At 30.3% G+C, this 24,830-nt stretch overlaps 1 protein-coding gene across 3 annotated transcripts in view; it reads right to left on the bottom strand.

Moving 5' to 3' along the window:
• The window catches only part of LOC130673194 (uncharacterized), a 209,161-nt gene that overhangs the window by 178,405 nt on the left and 5,926 nt on the right, over window positions 1-24,830 (bottom strand). The window contains exon 1 of one of the 3 annotated variants that reach the window (XM_057478137.1): window positions 9,708-10,090. The exons of 1 other annotated variant lie outside the window; for it this stretch is intronic. In XM_057478137.1, the coding sequence (XP_057334120.1) occupies window positions 9,708-9,778 (71 nt within the window). In that variant the 5' untranslated portion in view covers window positions 9,779-10,090. Of the gene's footprint in view, window positions 1-4,640; window positions 5,409-9,707; window positions 10,091-24,830 lie in introns of those variants that run through there. One more of the 3 variants, XM_057478139.1, reaches the window with a different exon arrangement.

The raw sequence follows: 24,830 nt of genomic DNA, 5'->3' as shown, positions 1-24,830 counted from the left end.
AAAAATCCATCCTACCAACTAACAACTAAACCTCATATATATTATATAGACCGTACAATTTTCGGTCCATCGAAATTTTGGGACCCGTATTAAAAGCTAAAGCAAACGTTAAGCCTACAGGCACACTAACTAGCAAAAGTCTAGTCTATCCAGCCTCAAGCCGACTATTATAGTCATTATATTCCATCGCAGAAAATATAAATACCACATCCGTATTTAAAAACCGAAATTTGTTCAACATCATGTCCATTCTCCGCAGCCAATTACTAGAAAATTTAAACAATCTTTTCATCACCATCTCTCACAACTCAACCGACTCTACTCATAAATTCCGCTAAATAAACCTCGACTAAACCTCACCACAAATATATGACTCATCCATATTATTATAAATATAAACAATTAAATAAAATACGTGAGCGTAATTTTCATCTCCAATTGCTCCCACTTAATGCTTAAAATATTTATCTTTACAGTCTGTGTTTACAAGATAAGCCGTTGATATACCTACAGATTATTATGCACGTTACATACACTCGTATGTACATTCACATATTTATATATATATAAACCCTCACAATAGGCCATGATATTTATTCAAGTACTCTTCTCGTTAGATTTAACTATAAGTAATCGTATTAAGTTTATACCGAATGAATATTCGATTTAATAAATATATTCACCATTTAAATCTCTACGCTTACTAAATATATAAATAAATATGTATCTACATATATTAGAGAAATTGAAAACGCCTACTATATTTTTTTTAGTGAAAGACAAAAAATTATTTTCTGTAGTGAAAATAATTCTGTCGGTTTGAAATTTTTATGGAAAAAAATTTAGATCTATGATCTACACATAGATCGCAGCTAAAAGAGGCGAATTCTCATACTAAGAATTCAAAATTTCGATTTTTAAATCGTGCAATTTTACTGAAGAAAAAAAAATGATGATTCTGAAGTTAGTAGACAATTAATAATTTTCGGATTTTTTTCAACAGTTTAATTTAGAAAAAAAAAAAACTAAAAAAATACACATGTAGAAAATTTAAAAAACTGTAGGTGCAATTTTTTGAAATATTTTTTTTTTAATTTATCATTTTTAAAAAAATCCAAAAATTATTAGCGGCTCCATGATCCTGAAGCTAGCGGACAATTTAAAATTTTTGATTTTTTTTTTAGCAAATCAATTGCAAAAAAAAAAAAATAAAAAAATGCACATGTAGAAAATTGAAAAATCTAGAGGTGCAATTTTTTGAAATATTTTTTTTTTTACAATTTATCAGTTCAAAAAAAATCTAAAAGGTAACAGGCTTTAGAATCATCTAATTTCCGTGTCATAAAAAACCGACTAATTCCAAGCGGAATAATTTTATTGACATCAATGTAAATATATATATAATATGAAGAATTATTTCGACTAAGATCCACTTTGCTTAGAATTATTTTTCCCAGGTTAAAAGAAAAACAACAACTAGTTTTTTTTCCATCACCCTGATATGCATACAATAAAGTGATATAATTTTATGTTAATTTATTTAAATAATTAGTTTACGACAAACAAAAGGAAATAAATAATAATAGTGTGTTAAAATAAGCATAATAATAACAACAATACGTAACGTATTGTACTGACATAGCCACACACAAATTAACAAGATAATCTAGAACAAGACATTGACCTTTTTGTAGATATTTATCTTATATGCGTCTCCACAGCCGGTCCGATCGCATCAGAGAACAAAGCAAGTCACGCTTATATAAACTCGATTCGTACTTTTACATACATGACTCTAAGCCATTTAAATTTATAGATCTACGTATGTTAAAAAATAACAATAATAGTAGAAGTAGTAATGGCAGTAATGCTGCAGCTGAAGGTGCTAACGGTGATGGAAAAAAATGTGGAAAGAAGGCGGTGGATAAATTTTTCACACCTTGTGGGTATGTACGTGTGAATTTTATCTTTTTAACATATGTAAAAATTTTTTTTTCTTTTTTAAATAGACTCTGTATGGATTGGTCGTTTTGTCTTTTGTCGGTTGGTTTTTTTCGGCGAGTATATAAGTGAGTAAAGTGAAGGTGAATAAAAACGGAAGGTAAGTAAAGGAGAAATAGGTAAAAAGATGAGAGACACGAATTGCTTAGCACACCGCACATTTTAAGCTGATAAGAAAACTGCACCGAGGACACGAACGTGCCATTCTTGCTCTGCATACCTATTCCTTGTTAGCTCGCATTAATATTACGGCTGTGATGATAAAATTCACGATTTTATGCTCAAACTTTTTGATTCTGACGTTTTTATATACTTGCGTTTCAGTACATTATTTAAATTTAATTATTTTATAAACTTTCATTTTTTATTCTGTTGATTTTAATTTTAAATTTTAAATACTAAAATTTGTAAATGTATTTTTGATTTATGGAAACAGATTAATTTTTTTTTTTTAATTAATTCGGAGTAAATATAAATATTACATATTTTTTTATATTTTAAGTGGATTCAAATTTTTTTTTGTCAACACAGAAAATTAATAAACATGTTGACGTAAATTTAAAATTTATTTTGGTAAATTTGAATTAAATAAAAAAAAAATTAAGAAAATCTTCGATGACTCGACATATTAAATTTTGAAAAATTATTTTTATCAAAAAAAAATTAACAAACGTATTTTTGATTTATGGAAACAGATAAATTTTTTTTTAATTAATTCGGAGTAAATAAAAATATTACATATTTTTTTATATTTTAAGTGGATTCAAATTTTTTTATGTCAACACAGAAAATTGATAAACATGTTGACGTAAATTAAGATTTATTTTCGTAAATTTGAATGAAATAAAAAAAAAATTAAGAAAATCTTCAATGACTCGACATATTAAATTTTGAAAAATTATTTTTATCAAGAAAAAATTAACAAACGTATTTTTGATTTATGGAAACAGATGAATTTTTTTTAAATTAATTCGGAGTAAATATAAATGTTACATATTTTTTAATATTTTAAGTGGATTCAAATTTTTTTTATGTCAACACAGAAAATTAATAAACATGTTGACGTAATTTAAAATTTATTTTCTGAAATTTGAATTACATGAAAAAAAATGGACAAAATCTTCAATTACTCAACGTATTAAATTTTCAAAAATTATTTTTATCAAAAAAAAAATTAACAAACGTGATTTTGATACAAAGAAACAGATGAAAATTTGTTTTTAATCAATTTGGAGTAAATAAAAAAGTACAAAAAATATTACGTATTTTTTAATACATATTTTAAGAGGATTCAAATTTTTTTTTCGTAAATTTAAAATTTATTTTCTGAAATTTGAATTAAATAAAAAAAACTTCAATTATTTGACATATTAAATTTTGAAAAAATTATTTTCATCAAAAAAAAAAAATTAACAAACGTGCTTCTGATTTAATGAAACAGGAGAAAATTTGTTTTCAATTCATTTTGATTAATTAAAAAAATAACTACGCGTGTGTATTTAATTTAATTAAACACAAGATTTTTTTCATGAAATTGGAGTAAAAAAAAAATTGCACGTGCTCCCAATTATTTTGAATGGATTAACAATTATTGTTACTAATTAAAAACACTAATGAACATGTTTTCAATAATTCAAATAAATCAACTTTATTTTTGTTTTTAATTTCATCAGAGTAAAAATATCTACGCAACTTAAAATTTTCATAACTTAAATTTGAGTAAATAAAAAAATGATTAAAGAAATTTAAAATTTATTCAAGGAGATAACAACTGAGTTAATTAATTTCGAGTAAATAAAACATGTTTACACTCATTTTAAGTGAATTAAAAAAGTTTACCATAAAAAAGGAACAGAAAAGTAAGGGAGTGAAACATATTTTTGATAATTTCCCGTGATGATATGAAGATAAAAGTAAATTATTTTTCTTGAAACGTAAAATTTTTCTCAACTTTGTAACCATACGATAAAATTTTCCGAGCAGCTGGTAACTTTTACCAGAAAGAGAGACTCAGTCGCGATAGCAATCAGCTCGACTAAAACCCCGCTTACATCCCGTGAGATCATTAACCCGACAAGAGATTCTAATCACGCAACATTGCACATCGTTTTAGCATAAACCCGAATCCCTGGCGCGCAACAACGCCCCCGTCAACATTTCCCTCTAATTTCCTCCTGCACTTTGTCCGCCGAATTCGACGGCCACCCAAACAAAAAAAACAAAAATACTCCCAGCAAATTTTTCCATATTCTTCCCTCCCCTTCAACTCAAATTTTGACTTTTCCGTAACCTCAAGACTCGAGTAATTTTAAATTTTCAGTCTCGTCTACCGGATAAATTTCGCCCAAATCGTAAAGTTTCCACCGAAATAGTCTAGTGTAGACACAAAAGCACTGACGTGCTCATGCCAACGAGAACACAGTAAATACTAGAGTAAAAAAATGAAATAAAAATAATAATAATAAAAAACAATTCAACGATCGATCAAACCTCCCTATTTCCAAGCCGTACACAAAAAAACTCCTCTGCCCGAAGGAAGAAAATAAGGAGAATGTTAAAGAATAATGATAAAAATAAAAATAATACTTTTACATATATATGTATATGTATATAAAAATAAAAAATTTGAGTTTACTAACCTTCACGTAGTATCCGAGAGTTTTACGGGAAAATAATAAGATACTCTTACAGACGAACAAACGTCGTCACGAATCACATAATGCACATAACACTTCACTGATAAACACTTAAATGCTCATTAACGTAATTATTTAAAATAATATTAACAATATCAAGTGTCCAAAGACTCCCTTCAACAATAAAAACCAAAAAAACAACAGTACGAAACACTCACGTAAAAAATTCAAATTTCGTAATTTAAAATTTCAAAAATTCGCGCCAAAAAAACAAAAATTTTCAAATGTTAAACCAAGTCACTTTCACGATAAAAAACGAGCACTGACGGGGATGATGAGCAGGAAAATAATAAAAAGAAGCTCGTGGAGCAGACAAAGTCTCGGGTGCCGGCTCGCGACTAGTTGACACGAGGTAAAAATTCGCAGTACTGATATTGATGTACTGGTGGGTTTCAAAAATAATAATTTATTGGGAGGTCCTCGTTCTTGTTCCCGTCCTCGTCCTCGTCCTGGTGGACGTGCTCGTTGACGTCGACGAGTGTCGTCGATAACAATGGCGTCGATATGTGGTGGCAGGATACGGGAAAACGTAAAATGTACCGGTAAGAGGAGAGAGAATAACGCGATGCAACCTGCTCGTACGAGCATACATTCGACTCTGACACTACGGCGTACAATAATCGAGAGACAACCGACTGCGAGTGCGAGCTGCGAGCGAGGGCGAGGGGCTTCTTGGGTACTATGAGCTCCTCTATCTCTGCTAGCTAGCAGAACTACAACGGGGAGCTAGGAGAGTCAGATCCCTGGTGGCGGGAGCGGCGACTACTACTCGGAGTGGGGGTAGCGCGAGTGGGGACGAGCATGCGCGGGAAATTTAAAAATTTAAATATTCATTATAAAAAATAAAATTATTTAAAATTCAAATCCGGTGAAACTAAATAATTTTAATTGAATTTCAATAAAATTTTTGATTAACGATTTGAAAAAAATAAAATAATTATTTTTTAAAAAGTAAATTAGTGGGGATGCCGCGAGGAGAAGGGCGTCGCTCGATTGTCGGCTTGTGTGACTCGGGACTAGTATCGGGTGTGTTCGGAAATGTTCGTACAAGTTTACGGAGAGTGTCTGGAGGGTTCAGTGTTGCCGAGAGAGAAGCAGCGATAGCGGAAGGAGAGAGGGAGGGTGCAGATAGGGGAGGAGGCAGGTACACATTATATTATGAATGGGAGAGGTGGAAACACACATAACAAGTAGACACGTGTGTTGAGAGTATGTGAACAAGTTAAACTGGTGCTATCTAACGGCGACTGTAGGAAGGACTCAGATGTAAATGAACTTTTTAGTTAAAGATGGTATTTAATAAAAAACGCTTTATAATTATAAGGAATTAAATTTTTTTCTTTTTTTTTTTATCGGACTTGGGAAGAGTTAAATGGAGCAAAAAAATAAATAAAGCTGTTTTATTATGGTAATGAGTAAAAAATAATAATAAAAGGAGGTTGTAAAAATGGTTTTCTCACGTGTGATCCGAATGAAGGTGATTTGCAAAGGTGCAGCGAGTGGAAAAAAGCGATCGAGCGAAGCCACGAAGAAATGCTCGGCCAAGCGAAAAAGGCGAAAAAATACGACAGAAATAAAAAATAAAAAAGACATATTTAGAGTTCAGTAAGACAGAGAAAGAGAAGTAAGAGAAAATATAGGGATTAACCCTTGGTGGTATAGAGAACATTTAGAGCGGACCAGAAGCATGCGGACGGTCATTAAGCCGCGGTCTATTCGATTGGTCGCACAATCACCGTTAAATCTTAAATCCTCATCACGATAATCGACGTAGCAGTGCTGGGGTTAAATAATAATAATAACAACAATAATAATAGAAAATAATAAAAATACGGGGCAAGTAGGGAAAGGTAGAGGGGGAAGGGGAAGGGAGAAAGAAGTAGATGTGAAGACTCGCAGTGTAAATATAAGCGAGTCAGGCTGCGCCTCATTAAAGGCGACGACGTCTCGCCCGATGCGTCTCCTTCGGGCGTGACACTCAACCATTTTACACCCTCTTCGTCTCCCTTAAATTTTACCCGAGTCTCCACACTTGCCTGCTATCCAAAGCTCCACTCGTCTCGTGCCACTGGTTCAACTGTCACTGGGTTGGTAACTGTCAGACCAAAAAAACAGAGACAAGTGTTTTAGGGGCTCGTATATCGGACTACAATCTTTTTACTCGAGCTCCAGAATTCGGCTCTTGTTTTACTTCTTTCCCAGATTTTGCGCGGTCCAAACTATAATTGGCTGTGTCGAGAGAATATGCCACTCGCGCTGCTATTTTACAAGCCCTTGGATTCTTTTTTTTATTTATTTTTACTTTATTTTGTCAGACGAGTCGGAGTTAAAAAATAAACCGAGACAAGTAACGAAGCGACAATTTATTTAAAATATTTTTGTTTCAGGCTCCACTGGAATTTATTTAACGAATCACGATTAAATTACTTTAACCGGGTCACATTTCATAAAGTAAACCAACTTAAATGTTAAAAAAATTACCAATAATTAGGGATTTATAAATGTCAAAATTATAAAACAATTTATCTGAATCAACTGAGATCCGTTTTCTCGTAATTGATTATTAATGAGCCTCGAAAGTAGATCGCTCACGAAATTATTTTCATATTATTAGATATGTCTCGCGTCACAATGAATAAATTTATTTTACTGCAAAAAGTTAAATTTTATCCGCAAAATAATGAGCTGCAGCTGAATTATAAATTGAGTCTCAAATAATTTTATATGAGCAAAAAGACTAAAATTGGGGCATGTAAATGATAAATTTTAAGTGACGTTAAAGACGAGTGAATTTAAAAATTAAGTAAAAAAAGGAGTAGGTTATATAGCTGACGACTTAATTATCTCTACTCGGGTATATATGTGACATATGCCTACATGGACAAAAATCGGCACTTAGCGTGGGTTATTTCGGCGGTACCGCAGTTATTACGCGCATTAAACGCGCTACACTCTCAAAGTGCTTTGGCTCTCTCTATAATATACCGTATCACATACTTTCCCACATACATACATACATATATACATATATAATAACCCATACCGACGTTAAATTAAGTGCCAGCGTTACTATCTCACTCATTTAGCAGGGAACCGAGTGCTTGATGCTTTACAGTCTCTGTAACATCTACACATGCATTATCTACATACATCTACTCCGAGCTTTTTGCATCCATATATACGTAGCTATATATATTAGCTCTAAAATACACACTAACTCACTCAATAAATCTCGTAAAATTTAACCCTCGAAAACTATTCTTTACACAAAATTCAAACGAGCAATTTCGCGTAATAAATTTTTTCCCAAGAGTTTTTTACTTTTTTTCAAACTTTTTACTCTTGTTCTTCTTCTTTATTTTACTCGGCTAAATCCAATGAATGACTCAGGCGGTAATGAGTAACTCTTCGTCAAGCTTTACTTTTTCTTTACTTTATTTTATTATTATTATACGTTTTTTTTTTTTAATATTTTTTACCTAATTTTTTATTTAACTTTTTTTATTTTCACAACTCAAATATCCCGGAATTTCAGCAGAACCATACGAATAACCGTACCCGAGAGCAATCTAGGTAGCCGCGTTGGTAATATTTGCGCTTCCCTTGTTTGCGCGACGCTGACATCCCCCGCGGCATTTTATAAGTCACGGGGTTTAAATATTTAAATTCCATTTTTTAAAAAATTGAACGAATTCCGCGAGTACTGGAGAATATGAACAAGTTGTAGTAGTTTAAGTATGATAAAGTAAGTGACTCACTACATACATATACATATAATAATAACAGTAAAAAATAAAAAAATAATATTCTGAATCGGTAAAATACGAGGCTTTCATGCTCTAACTGAATAGAAAGCAGACACATACATATAACTGTCTCTGTACGAATGTATATGTTGACTGGAACTAAAAACCCACAAGACGAACAACGAAATTATGATAAGTGACTCGGTAATCACAGCTATACGTTCCCCTTTCGCGGGAGTACAAAATCAACGAGTACGAAAGCGAGAAACAAGAAACGAGAATGAGAATGAGAATGAGAAGTAAACCCATTACGAATTCACCCAGAAAACATAAAAAAAAACCCAAAACGAAGCAAAAACACAAAATTCATTTAAATATTTGTCAACTGTTGCATTCCCGCCAAAAAATATAAATATAAATTTATAAAGCAAACATTAATTTGATTCATATTTGTTTGCATTTAATTTACGTCATATAATTATTTATGTTAACAAAATGGAGAACAAAGATACCCAACAATATATATATATAGATATATAAATTAATAGGATATAACGCGGCTGTTGGTAAACGATAATATTGTATTTGTTAAAATCATGAAATGGCTAATATTTAAATGTAAACAAGTGTATCATTAATTTAACAGTTTACATATCTAAATATCAAATACAACTGGGGTTCAAAATCATTTATATCCTACCCAATATATATCTACATCTATATAATAATCTAGTTCTATCTTCTCATATCCTATTCTACATATTCTATCCTCACACCATCGGCAGTTCAATTTCTGCTTGTGAAACCAAATATTTCGCGATATTACAACCATCCTATGGATACCTGGATAATATATATATAGATATTTATATAAAGTGATGGCGCTAAAACAGCGGATAGAATAGAATGGCGTAACAGAGCACAGGAATCATGAAGGAACATCGGTCGGACATGGAACGCCAACAATTCCATTTTAAAAATCTTATAACAAAAAACTAAATCCTGATCTATCCTGGTATTTTTCCTACCCAGGTTCTTTTATTTATTTCCTTTGACCCAAAGCTTTTAGACACATTCCTTTACCGTCAGTTCTGGATACTTTTTACCATACGCTTAACTATCTGTCCCTCGGAGCTGTTACATTGATACCTTTTTTTGCAAAAACTAATCCAGTTTTATTAATAAAAAATATTTTGATAAATAGAATAAAGTAAATTGATAAAATGACCGAGTGTAGGTATGATTAAAAAAACAAACTACTCACTGAATGTACACTGCACTCAAATTGGCTCCATTGTTTGCACTCATCACATCAGCTAACAAAACACTGCTCATTTATTTTTACACAAAGAAACAAACGAATTACCTCGTATGTAAACATTCTCTTTCGACAACTTTATTAAATTCCACTTACTTCATTTATTTTAATTATTTCATTTACGGGAGAGATCGTTTTTTTATTTACTTGGGAGAATTTAAACTCAAGGCCTATGGCCATCTCGATTACTGATTAAAAATTTAAAATAAAACTGTCATGCGAAAATTTAAATTTTACCGGCAGTATCACTATTTTAAATAATTATTTAAGAGTTTATATAATTTAATTACTGTTAAATATATGAAAATATATGAGGTTTAAGTATTTAGCACTGAAGACTGACGCAACAAACACAGGCTCGGCGCCATATTTAGAGCCGTGCGCAGACCGCCAATTTTATTATGCGCAGTAATAAATAGACCGGGGGCGCGCGCGCAATGGCGCGAATAATTCAAATTTAAAATTTCTTTTTTAAATTAAAAAATAGTCAAGTTAAATTAAGTATTTGAAAATTTATGATCCAGAAACAGATGATTAATAATTTTCATATTTTATTTTCAAAAAATCAATTACAAAAATAAATAACTAAAAATATGCGCATGTAGCAAATTTGATGAATTAAAGGTGCAATTTTTTTAATTATTTTTTTTTTATTATTTATCATTTTGAAAAACATCCAAATATTATTAGACGTCGGCTAACTTCAGTATCATAAAAATTTTCTCTATGGTTTAGTAAAAATAATAATTAATTATTTTGAATTTCTACATTAATCACGATACTTAAAATTTTGAAAAAATATAACCATATGAATGATTTAAATTAATCAATAATTAAAATATTTGGAATTGAACCACAGGTCAGGTGATCCTGAAGTTGACAGACAATTAATAATTTTTGAATTTTTTTTTTACTATTTAATTTGAAAAAAAAAAAAAAAAAAATTCACATGTAGAAAATTTAAAAATCTATAAGTGCCATTTCTTTAAATATTTTTTTTTGTGTATAGTTCCTAAAAAATCCAAAAATTATTAGACGTCGGCGAAATTCCGTATCATCCGGTCACTCGGTTTCATTACACAAAGAAATTCTAAATATTTGAACTGAAAATAATAAATAAGTAAAATGTCTAGTCACAATGTATAATAGGATAATAGGATGAATAAATAATTGAAGTAAAGATAAGTGACCGATAAATTAATTTGATAGTTTTAAATTTGTGTAAAACGGGTAAGTTAGCAATGAGGTCTACGAAGGGTTCAATTTACTGTTCTCAATAGCGTAGCATCGTAAATAGAGATTCCACCAAATGGCTAATGGATCCGAATGACATGGATTATTCGGATTTTCTCAAGCATCTCTTCTCGCTTGAAAGCACCTATCCTACTAACGGTCCTTCTCATCTGCATCGCATCCCTACGGACTTCGATTATAACTATAACTATATAACCTAGATCAACTTAATAATATATATCTTTTCTCCATATATATATACATATACATACAAATTTAATCCAATCTTAAGTAATAAAAATAATCATTAACAAAAATAATGATGGCGTATTGATGATTACGGAGATACAATAATAACTATCGCGGTAAATTTGAAAAGTTTCAAATAATTGAAATATTTTAAATATCATATCCCATGTTTTGTGCTTCGTTAACTCGGTAACGATCGATATATTTGATATACTCGCGAAATATATATGTAAAAAGTATCTAGATTGAGTAAAATTTTTTTTTTAACAACGAGCTATGTCAAAGGGGTACGAAGGAACAGGGGACCACGTGTGTCGATGGATATTACGATTATCCAGCTTTCAGCTTCTCCTACATTTTTATATATTTTTTTTATTCTAATTATCTGAGATAAAAAAAAATTCTGGTAAAAGAAGAGAAGAAATAGAGAGAACTGGGTTGCATAAGTTGAATTTTTAAAAAATAATAAATGAATTTATGGACGTATTTTTAGGGCGTGAAAAAAATTACGTAATTATTTTAAGCATTCATTATATTTTTATAATTAATTTAAATATAATGAATACTTTTTTGACAATTTTTCTATTTATTGGGGAAATTAATACAGCGAATTCTGTTTAGGATAAAACTATAAGTATTTTTTATGATAAATCTGAGCGATTATTTTTTAATTATAATTCTAGTTGAGGAAAAAAAATTTAATAGCGGATAGTAATTGAAACACAGATCAAAGGCTGACAGATATTCGCTTTTTTTAAAAAAAATTTAATCTCGGTGGCAATAAAATTTTTTAAATTTATTAATGGATATGGATAAAAAAAAAAGCTGAAGCCTTTAGCCTACTTAAAAGTGAATTTAACTATTTTGCCATCAGTTTTTTTTCAAAGTTGGTGATCCGGGAGACAAAATGAGGCTCTATATCAAAGAGGAAAAATTATATTTTTATATTTGATAAAAAAAATTTCAGCGCAGAGGGAACACAATAAAAATTTATTTATAATTTTTTTCAATACGGTCCATTTTACCCTGAAACAGCATTTAGAATTTTTTATCATTCCCAACCTTCTCTTCTATTGTAAAAACTTATAATTAAAATTTTTTTATTATTATTATTATTTAATTATTAAATAAACAATAATAAAATACCATCATCGAGTTCGTCAAAATAATTAAAAAATATCTCGCATTGTTTCAGTCAGCACAAACTCTTATCTCCTTTTTTCACTCAAAAATGTTTATAAAATTAAAATAATAATTTCATAAACAAAAAATTCATATTTGCTTATTGTCAAAAGTAATCTCATTACTCACATTAAAATTATTTTCTTTTTTCAATTCAAATTTTACACTCAAAAAAATTCATTCATTTAATTCCTGTGCTTAATCCCCGTAAAGTCAATTATTTATTTTAAAATCTTCAACTTCGAAATCAAATGACAGACATCTGACATCTAAATGGTTCCTGACTGATAAGAGTTCTATTATCAACCCACTAAAAATAAAAACGTCCTCAGTATGACGTTCGATTAATGAACTCTCGATACATAAAAAAAAATCGGTCTATAAGTTGACCCTGCGGGCCAGCCCTAAAACTTCTCGCTGTTTTCGAGCTCGTTGAGCTCGAAAACATTATTGTGAATACATTTTCGAGCTCTTCCAGCTCGCAAATACTTTTGTATGCCATTGTTTTGTAAAAAACCATTTTTTAACATTTCTTTCTCCCACGATATCTAGCGAACGAATTATCCGATTTTGATGGTTGAGGTGGCATTCGACGCGGCTTATAGAGTTTTAGAGCTGATTAGATTTTGGAATCAATCCATCGAGCAAATCAAAAGTTATCCAAATAAAACATTTTCGAAAAAATTTTATTTTTGAAATATTTCTGAACGCACCCTACCGATTAAATTCAAATTACGGCTTCAAGACATTAACAAGCCGTGTCGAATGACACCTCAAAGATCAAAATCGGTTCATCCGTTCAAGAGTTATGAATATTTACATACATACATACATACGTACGTACATACATACATACATACACTCGGACATCATCGTGAAATTAGTCAGAATAGCTTCCTAGAACCTCAGAACGTCAAAATCTGATAGAAATTCGGTTTTTGCAAATCGGACCGAAACCAATAACTTCCCGAATTTTTGAAAATTTTCAATTTTCTTGGCTGGAAGTTTATAATTCTACAGAAAGTTCCAAAAATTCGTAAAAAAAAACTGAAGTTTTTCTATTATCTTACATATCACGCTCAATAGCGGCAACATCTGCATATAATTGCCACAGAGATCCTTTTATTATTATACATACATACATACACATATATATATATATATATATATATATATATCATTCGTACTATTTTATTTAACCACTCTCTCCTTTTGTTTTAACTTAATTCCTTTATTTATATTATCTCCCTCACTTTTTCTCTCTGTTTATTCTATTATTATTTCCCGTCGGTTTTTTCGCGTGAGGATCTGCACTCTACACCCAACACCCAACACCCTATTCAGCCACACAAACAGACCAGGTAAAATGTTTATGTGACGAAGCAGAGTAGAGGCACGTAGTGCCCGTTTGAATACGTAATCCCGACTGAAAAATACCATCCCTGAAATGTTAAGAGGAAAGATCCAAAAGGTCCATGAGCTACTCTATCTCTACCTCCATCTCCGTCTCTCCTCTACATTTATCCCCAGCTCTCACTCTTACAACAAATAAAACTGCACATACACCACTACAACAATTCATACAACACACTTACATACACAAAACAATAAAAATTACACGCGAGGAAAGAATTAAAAGTGTCGAGTTATTTCAACCAACGAGCTAACCAACCTCTATTATATATATTTATATACATACATTTTTCTCTTCTTATACTATTCTTTATATTATTCTCAAGCTTCAAGCTTGTCCATTTTTTATATTTTTTTACTCATATTTCAATTATAAACGAACATCTTAATTGACACCGCGCATACAAGTCAAAAAAAAATATTTCCAGACAATTTATTATTTTTTTTTTCATCCTCTGGGAGAATGAAACCGTCAATTGTAACCAGAAAGTAGACAGTGTATCAATAATTAGTTAATTGCTGATGAGCGACCGGAAACGGGGTTCGTTTGAGATGAATCTTGCGAGTACATTATATTTAAGTTAAAAAAAAATATATATATATATGTATATGTGTATATGGATGGTATATAATATAAAGTATATGGTTCAGTATATAATAGTACAGAGGATGAGGGTTCGAAACCCGTCGGTAGCACAAAGCTATGCCACAGGCCATTTTCCTAGCTCATCTCCAACTCTCAGTTTCACTCCAGCATATTTTGTTCTCTCATCTTCTCATCTTTACTCTCAAACTCTTAATTTACTCAGCCAGACTATCACCCAATGTTATTATTACATTTTTATACCGCGATAGTCTATTAATATCGCGATTTTTCATTACGATTTTTTTTTTCGCTGAAACTGAAACGCATTTCTTCAGGAAACTGTTAATTAAAATTAATATTTAAAGACTGGCGATTTTTTCCCGTTTGAAGTGATGGTTAAAAAGTGTTAATTTTTTTTTACATGAATACTAAAACTTTAAATATTTACTGATGATCTAGTTTTTTTAAATTTCTAATTATGAAACTGAAAATTTTTCTTTGATGGGCGAGTAATTTTTATCAATTTTTTTTTTAAATACTTAATGAGTTGTAAAAAATTACGATTACGGTGAAGTGAATAAAATTTCGTAAATTTGAAATCCACGAGAGATTTCACTAAATGAAAATGTGAAATTTTGTCGATAATAATTGATAAAAATAATATACAAAAACCCAATAAAACTATAAACAAATATAATCCGTTTATACTGATGTAAAACCGGTCATCACAATGTTTAAATGATATTTAACGGTCCACGTACTGCGGATTTAATTTATGCTCTCATCGTTCCATTAATATAAATAATATATATTATATAGATTGATCAGTGAATAAATTTTCACTCATCACAGTTGATTAAATTATATCAATATTAATAATAACAGCTCAATAACTTTTATTTTATTTAACATATTTTTTTACTCATTGAAAAATTCTATCTCAATTTTTATTTAAATATTCTGACACATTTTTTTTTAAATTGACGTAACACTTGTTTTATAAAAGGTTGAAATATAAATACACATGTCAATTAGTTAGCAAAAGTATGCCATTTTGTTATTCAAATGACAATTAAAATTGCGAATGTATTTAGACGCTGAAGGGTAAAGTGGGCCACAAATATTTTTATCTAAACTTTACTAAGGGTCAACTCCGACATTATCAAGTAAATTAACCAGCAGAAATTTAAAAATAAATTTCGAACCGAAATCATTAAAATTTTTTTTCAATGCTGGGTTATATGAATCCACTTTTTTTAATTCACCGATTTTTCAGTATATTAGCTCCTCTAGTTCTTAATAAAAGATATTCAATTAATTTTACAGTCTAGGCTGATCAACTTGTCCCACTTTTTTCTACAAACCATGTACATTAGGGTGAGCCAAAAAAACCAACCTATCGAATTTACGTCTTAAAAAGGACCTATATATCGAGAAAAAAATTCTCCCATTGGGCAAAATTTTTAGCTCAATTTTAAAAGGTGTCGGTAGCCGTTTGAAATTTCCCATTTAAATAACATGCAAAAAAATTTTTTTTGATTAAAAATATTATAACTTTTGAACCATGTGAGATAAAAATTCGGCTCTAGAATATTCTTGAATGGCATTAAATTTCTTTAAAAAAAGTGCCGGGAGTCGAATTTGTAAACTCGATATTTCGTATACTAACAGGCCATCAAAGTATAGAGTAAACAGAATCATACAAATTTAAGGCTTTATTATTAAAAATATCAATACTACGAGAAAATTTGTTCTACATGTAGTGCAATGAAATCACCAACAATATCCACGTTGTAACAAATAATATTTTGTTATTGATCACAATAAAAGAAAAGTATTTGGAAAATCCAAATAAAGCCTTAGATTTGTATGATTCTGTTTACTCTAGACTTTGATAGCCTGTTAGTATACGAAATATCAAGTTTACAAATTCGACTCCCAGGACTTTCTTTTAAGAAATTTAATGCCTTACAAGAATATTCTAGAGCCAAATTTTTATCTCACATGGTTCAAAAGTTATAATATTTTTAATAATAAAAAATTTTTTCGCATGTTATTTAAATGGGAAATTTCAAATGGCTACCGACACCTTTTAAATTTGAGCTAAAAATTTTGCCCAATGGGAGAATTTTTTTCTCGATATATAGGTCCTTTTTAAGACGTAAATTCGATAGGTGGTTTTTTTTGGCTCACCCTATTGTGCATGTTCGACTAAAAAAAAAATTAATATCTCAAAAATGGAGTCCAATTTTTCTCAAGTCATCTGCTAAAAATACAGTGCCCTATCTTGCGCCGGTTATCCCTGTATATCCATGACATTTAAATAGTCATATTTATTTATAAGAAGGTAATAATAATTGTAGGATGAACTTTAAGACAGGTAGCGAAGATAAATCGGTACACTTGTCATTCGTCGATACGAAAACTGTCAAAGCTTTATGGGGAAGTGTAATACAGTATATCTATCAAGAGGTTCCTGGTTGGCTATGTAGCAGATGGTTTCCAAGTTACACTTACTTATATATATATATATATATATATATATGTAGATATAGCTATAGATTCAGGTACATGTAGTTATATAGTAAGACGGGGACGGGAGGCGGGTTTGGTTGTCCCCATGTAATACTACTATGTATACTAGTAAGTATTATAGTAGAGAGAGAGAGAGAGAGAGTTGGTTCGAGAATCTGCAGTACTCTGGTGGAGATCCTAGACTACATAAGCCCTCATATATATAATGGAATAGCATAGTCTAACGTTGATGGATGGATGAGGCGGTGAGCTAGATTCAATCTTTCCCGATGGACATTTTGTAATTGCCTCTATATATTGTATTGTAATTTAACTACCCCCGGATATCAACACAACACCGACAAGTTTAATGGCCGAGTACACTCATATTTTTATGTCCCACCGTCTCAAATCCTTCATACGTTTATTAATATTTATATAAAGGCTCTAATTGAACAATAAAATTTTTTACTGGATACTAAAAGTCCGCGTCCAGTTAAAATTTTTTATGGGGTATCGAGTCCGAGTTTATTTCATCCCGAATAAGGGCTACATTGATAGTGATTCCAATAACCGCAATTTTTTTCAGATAATACGATAATTTTTTGTACTAAAGTATGTAAACTTTTTTTTGTTAATTGGTTCAATAATTGATGGGGTGAAATTTAATTAGTAATAATTTTGTAGAAAGTTGTGTATGGGTTGGTACTTTTTTCCGGAAACCGCAACTTTTTTTTTCCTAGTATGGTCGATTTACCCCAAAAAGTTATTTAGCATCGATTTACTTTTCGACCCCACAAAAAATTAAATATCAATTATTCCAAAAATTTTTTTTACAAATGTATGGACAAAAAATTTTGGTATCGATAGAAACTGTGACTCAATTATGTCATTTTGTTGGAAATTTTGTCTAGAACCAGCCCATAATCGCGTTTTTTCTTAGTACACGGAAAGAAAATTATGGGAAGTTTTGCTATGCATTATGGGAATGGTTCCCATAATGGTATGGGAATAGTACCTATACTACTATAGGGATGGTTCCCATATATTATGGGAACCATCCCCATAATAGTATGAGAATAGTTCCCATACCATTATGGGAACCATTCCCATAATGTTATGAGAATCATTCCCATACTATTATGGGAATGGTTCCCATATTGGTATAGGAACTATTCCTATAATATTATGGGCACTATTTCCATAATAGTATGGGATCCATCCCTATAATGTCATAAAATTTTTTTTTTGCACAATAGTGTAGAAATTTCCCAAAATTTAAATTTTCTTGAATGTTTTGTGCTGACAAAAAATTCTTGTTAAAAATTTTAATGTTTTTTTGCCAAATGCGATTTTTTTTTTCAATGTTTGAGTTTTTGTTTTTATGTTTAATAATATTTCTGTGTATTGTAGAAGTGATTACCACACTTCTTTAAATTAATTTTTTCATGATAATATGGGAACCATTCCTATAATATTATAGGAATGGTTCCTATAATAGTATGGGAACTATTCCCATAATATTATGGGAATGATTCCCATAATGGTATATGAACCATTCCAATTGCATTATGGGAATCATTCCCATAATATTATGAGAATAGTTCTCATACTATTATAGGAATGATTCCCATAATATTATAGAAAGTATTCCTATAAATTATAGGAACCATTCCTATAATTATAGGAACCATTCCTATAGTGTTATGGGTATCATTCCCATAATTATAGGAACTATTCCTATAATTATGGGAAACATTCCTATAATTATAGGAACCGCTCCCATAATTTATGGTCGTAATTCCTATGATGGTATAGGAAAAAATTTCACAAAATTATGGGAACCGCTGCCATAATTTTCTTTCCGTGTAGGCAGGAGTCCATGGAATTCTGAAGAAAGAACCAGAGTCAAAAAAAAATATTAACCTTGTCATGTATTCTCTATACGAGATTTCCGGAGGAGATTTTTTAACGAACTTTAAAAATTAGAAACCATCAAAATTCAAAATTTTAAATTAAGAAGCTAAATAATTAAAAAAAAAGTTAATAATCATAACAATGAAAGATTGAAAATTCTCACAGCTCATCTCTCGTCATCATCACTGGACGGTGCAGGGCATTAAAAGTCCTAGTCGTACAGTAGTATGAATATATATATATATAGATATATATAGGATACTGTTAAAGATACGCGCGAGCGCTCTCGCAAGCTGCATTCAAAATCTGAATATAAAGCCTCGAAGGTTCGGTCGGCCGTGTAATCGGGATAAGCGAAGCGAATGTAAAATATAGAATATTATATACATATATATCATCACATACATATATTTATACATAGACAACAGTCAAAGTAAAAGAAAAATGAGGGAGATGAGTAAAAAAAAAAAAACAAAGATAAAGCATGGATTATGAATATTCCAACCTTTTAATGGAAGAATATTTTCCCTGACTATATCAACCAGCGCATGGAGCCGAAAACAAGTGAGATAAACAGAGATAATGATAGAGATAGAAGTACCTGGGGAGCTGGGGACGAGCACACATAAATTATTTAACGATTGTGCGAGGTGCGTGGGTGCATAAAAAGTCCATAGGAAACACTTTCGTTCGTTCGTACGCACATTCGCGGGCTCGTATATGAGAGTGTGGAGAATCAAAGCCGCCCTTTCTCGTATCAAATTTTATTTAAAACTTTATTTATGGATATTCTACTATACAAACATACCTACTAAATTATTGTATATTTTTTTAATAAGACAACTTTTAAAAAAATATTTTTATAAATTCTATCAAAACTCTCATTTTACGTATAGATGTAAATTATATGTGAGCTGTTGAATTTTTTATAAATATCTCGAGGTAATTATTTGTATATTTTCTATATATGTATATAATATATATATAAAACTTATGAGAACGGATATATATGAGTGGGCAGCAAGTAATCATTACTGTAATCATAAATTTTTCGGTTATCTAATGATAGTGTAGAGAAATTGATCAATAATAAAAAATATATATATGTATATATTTATGAAATGACTAAACAACCCGTTAAATTACACATTAATTGCGCCATAATTTATGTAATAATTATTTATCGATTGGTATTTATTTTAATAGTTGAAAAGTTTAATTCAATGGCGAGTGTGAGAGGAAGTTAACGTGTGTGAGATAAATTGAAATATAGGATATATGTAAAAGTTTAAAGTTAAATAATAAAAAATAGTTTATTAAATTTAAATTATAATACCGAGGATTAGTGATTTTAAATATGATAATACTCCCTCGTATTCTGTCTGGTAATTTTATATTTTCGCGGGATTATATTTTCCTATATTTGGTTAATTATTTATTTTTATTAAATCCTGTGTTTTAAATATTTATCATAATACTCGAATATTTAATTCAAGATAATAGAGATGGATTTATTAACGATTGTTAATAATTTAGTTTATAGATTTAATCAAACAAAATTTTAAATGACTTGTCATATTTTTTTTTATTTATTATCCTGTCAATAATCGGGTGTTTCATAGATTCCATTTCTAGGCCATTTTTAAAAATTTATGAAATTGAATAAATAAATTTTTTATGCAAATCTGAATTTTCAATTTTCTATAATTACACAGAAAAAAAAAAATTCTCGACTGAAGATCAATATTCTTGATTCAAGAAAATTTTTTTGGAAACCTAAATTTTGTCAGATAAAGTAGAAATCTTTTCCGATCAAGACGAATTTTTTTTAACCAAGACAAATTTTCTTGGTTCAAAAAAATCTTGACTTGGTTCCCAAAATCGTTTGTCTTCCAAAATATTTTCTTGACTCAAGATAACTTTTTTTTCTGTGTAAAAAAAAATTACTAACTATAATTATTTTGAAATCCCAACTTTAAAATCGCGCGCGAAATTCAAAACAGCATCGGCTAAATTTCCGAATTTTCAAGTTGACCACAGAAATTTTTCGCGTAGATTTTTTCGGCCCATCAAGATTTCGATCAACACAAATAATCGATGACTAATTGAAAGATTAAAAATAACGAAGATGAAATAAAAAAAAATATAAATCTAGTTTAAATAATAGTAGAAATAAATTAGTAGTCATTAGTCTTGAACAAATTGCCATGAAGAATTTTATTTATTCTATTTATTCTTTTCCTTTGCAAGTTTTGTCAAGTATAAGAGAGACCCATTTCCTCGAGTGACGTCACACTATTTGATATATTACGTCAGTAGAACCAGCAGCAGTAGTAGTAGTAGAATATATAGAAAGAAAGAGAAAGAAAAATAGAAACGGTTCGAAGTGGTGATAGTGGGTGTAGCAGACCCAAGGGGAGTGGATGATAACAGGGTGTAAGTGAACATAGACGTCCGAGGGGGAATAAAAAAGTATAAAAAACATAAAAAAGAGGGCAATAGTCAGTCGCTCACGGTCGGAAGTCAAGTCTCTGGCAGTGTGCAGCTGGTTACTACCTTAATGGACAATCGATACGTCAATTCGAGCTAATTTTAAGTCGCTAAACTTTTTATTCTTTAAACTTAAACTCTCGAGTATTATTTTAAGCTCAAGGTATTTTCATTGTCTGGCATTTTCACCTGGACCTCTTACGAATCGCTCATTTCCTCTTATCTGTTCATCAATAGCCACCAGGCCACTCTACCCGTCATTTATTTATTATTCAGATAGAGGGTTAATAATAACGACAATAATAATAATAATAATAATAATAATCAGGCTGGTGAATTTAAAATAACTGAGTTAATAATTAATTGCAATAAAATGATGTGAAACAATAAAATTTAATTTAACTAGATATTTATATATATAAGGGCATAAAAGATACAATAACAACTTTCATATAACTCGAGCATAATTTTTCATACATTTGAGAACTGAAAATAACAGTCACGCGATCTGTAGATTAACGAGGTCAGAGAAATAAAATAAAGAAAAAATATATAAAATAACCTACTGGTTATACAATCAAACAAAATTTTTTTTTTACAGTTAAATTTATTACGACGAAATCTACGACAAGTATTCCTCTAGATTTTTATTGAAGCTAAGGCGAATCGGGTCATCTAAAAATTTTAATAAAAAATTTTTTCAATTTTCTTCTGTGACTTTTTACGGCTGATTGATTTGATATTAAATGTATGAGTTAGTGAGGAAATATAATGGAAATTTTTTTTTCGTTTTTATTTATAGAGCATAATTAAATAATTTAAAAATCGCGAGGTCGCTTTCGGTGATTGGAAGGAAAATAGACAGTGGTAATTATTTTAAATTATTTATGAGGCATTTTGGGGAGCTGCTGATTTAGCTGAAGGTAAAAATAACAGGATTTAAATTGACAGCAAGTTGCGATCATGAAGTGAGTGGGGGGGGGGTTAGTGACTTCCGATCAGGTTGAATATAAAATGACTTAAAACTGAAAAAATAAGACCATTTTTAAAAAATATTTATCATATTTACGTTAACTTGTAAAATTTAAAAAAACCGCCAAAACCATAAATGACTTTTTCCATAAAATTTTAATAACTTATTAAAATAAGACAGTGCAGCTCATTTAAATTCACAAGCTCGGAAAATTCTAAGCATCTCCATTTACTCCTACCCACCGTCTCCACATTTATGTGTACATATATAACACGTATATAAATGTACACGTACGTATGATTATGACAGAACAAAATGATAAAAAAGATAAAGACAGTCAACATGAAGAATAAGCAAAAAAAAAGTAAAATTTTCAACTGGAGGGTTCTTCTCTAAATACGTGGAAAGGTAATCGTCACTTTAGCCACGGGCGTAACTTTCATTAAAGCGCTTGGCTTTTATTTGACTTACCGACAAAAAGGCGCAGGGGGTAAAACATGAAAGCAATCTTTGCGTCGGGAGTCGGTACGAAAAGCTGAAGCTGAAGCTGAAGCTGGAGCTGATTCTGATGCTGGAGCTGAGAATACACATTATATACATAACGATATAGATATAGATATATAAACACATACATTTATATGTATATATATAACCTTGAGGATGATAGGTAACGGGAGGTGGAGATATAAAGAGAGTAAAAAAGAGGGGTAGGTTTGTATCAGGATGATAGTGTACGTGGTGAATTTTCGTACGCAGTGCCCCGGGGATCCTTTGGACAAAAAGGAACACAAGTTGCAGAACCAGCAGCAGCAGCAGCAGAAGCTCCAGATAGTCCAGCCAAACAATCAGCAATATTTGCACCGACTCGTTCCTTTGTCACCTCACTCACTCGCACATACGATTTTTTTATCATTTTCTCTCAGTCTTCTCTGCAGATAACTACTCACACCATCTGCCAAACGAGTCAAAGACAGAGATATTAATGCTGAAATATCGCCCGCTATATTGTCAGTACTCGAAATTAATTTTCTACTTTTATTTATTTTCATATCTATACTCATCCTGATTATTATTATTATCGTCATTTTTATTTATCTTATTTCTCATAAATTTATTGTTTGTACACCAGACTGATATACCACACTTGACTGAGTACACTTTGTAATTGCAGATAAATTTATAACTGCACAAGGTCAAGTTGGTTGTTTAAAGGGGTCTAGACACTATTTAATATTTATTCTTTACTATGCAAGTCTACGGTCTCTATCTACACTATTTTTGTACCACCCGCTTCCTAAGGTATTTATATATATTATATATATTACCACCGGTGAATTTTGATGACTTTTAATTGATTATGGATTTGAATCTTCGATTGTAACTAAATATATAAAGGATATATGTATTTTTTATACTTTGTTTGAAACCCTGTGAACCTTGAAAAATTTCTGGTAAAGGGATAAAGTGAAGCGAGGTAATAAAAATATTTACACGTGTAAAATATTTTAGTTTTTACATTATTAATATGTTTACTGTTCAAATATTCACATGTCATGTGAATATAAAACGTCAATTGAGTATAAATATTCAATGGCCGGCTTTCAATATTCATTTAATTATATTTATGAACCGTAAACTTTAAAAAAATTTTAAATAATTAATAGAAACGACCAGTATATATAAATATATGAATATATGAGCTAACGGATTTAAAAAATCAAACATGATTTTTAAAGCATGGGCTAAAATTTAATTTGGTAAATTCAAATTTGTCTGAAAATTTTTCCATGATCCGGTTTCCCTTTAATTGAATTTTTCAAAATTTTATTACAGTCTTCGGTAATAGAATTTTTACAAATCTATAAAATCATTAAAAAAGTTCTGTATTGAGGTCTGATTTTGGAAAAAAAATTTTGGACTGAATTTAATAATTAAGGAGCTCAAATAATTTGAAAGATTCCAAAAATCGTCTAAATTTTAATTGTGAGGACTTTAATTTTTTTTAAAATTCTTTAATGTGTCGGTTTATTCCAAAACTCAACGACCAAAGTGCTCAGTAAATTTCATAAATAAATAAATTTAACAATTAATACAAACATTCGTGTATATCGACCCCCATTGACTTTTTTTATTTCCCTATTTGTTACAAATATTTAACTTTGATATTTATTGAAGCTCAATAAACAAAACTGCGTCACTAATCGAATAAAGTCTCAAATTTTCACTCCTATGTTCAAAAAAATCAAAATAAAAATCCCCGCCCACCAAAATTTTCTCGCAAAACAACAAAACCAAAGCGACCCGAAATTCGTTCCAAAAAATTTTCCCCTGACTGTCATCAGAATTTTGAAACCCCATCCTCAAATATAATAAACAGTCTATTAATAAACAGTCTAACACAAGTAATAAATCTATTTTAAAGTAGGTCAGACTAAATACATCAGCGGCAAATAAATGAAAGGATCATATAATTTAAATATTCATCAGTTCCATCTCAAACTGTCATACTAAA

This window comes from Microplitis mediator, chromosome 8 (assembly GCF_029852145.1).
Source record: "Microplitis mediator isolate UGA2020A chromosome 8, iyMicMedi2.1, whole genome shotgun sequence".
NCBI lineage: Eukaryota > Metazoa > Arthropoda > Insecta > Hymenoptera > Braconidae > Microplitis > Microplitis mediator.
This window is presented reverse-complemented; position numbering and strand designations above follow the sequence as displayed.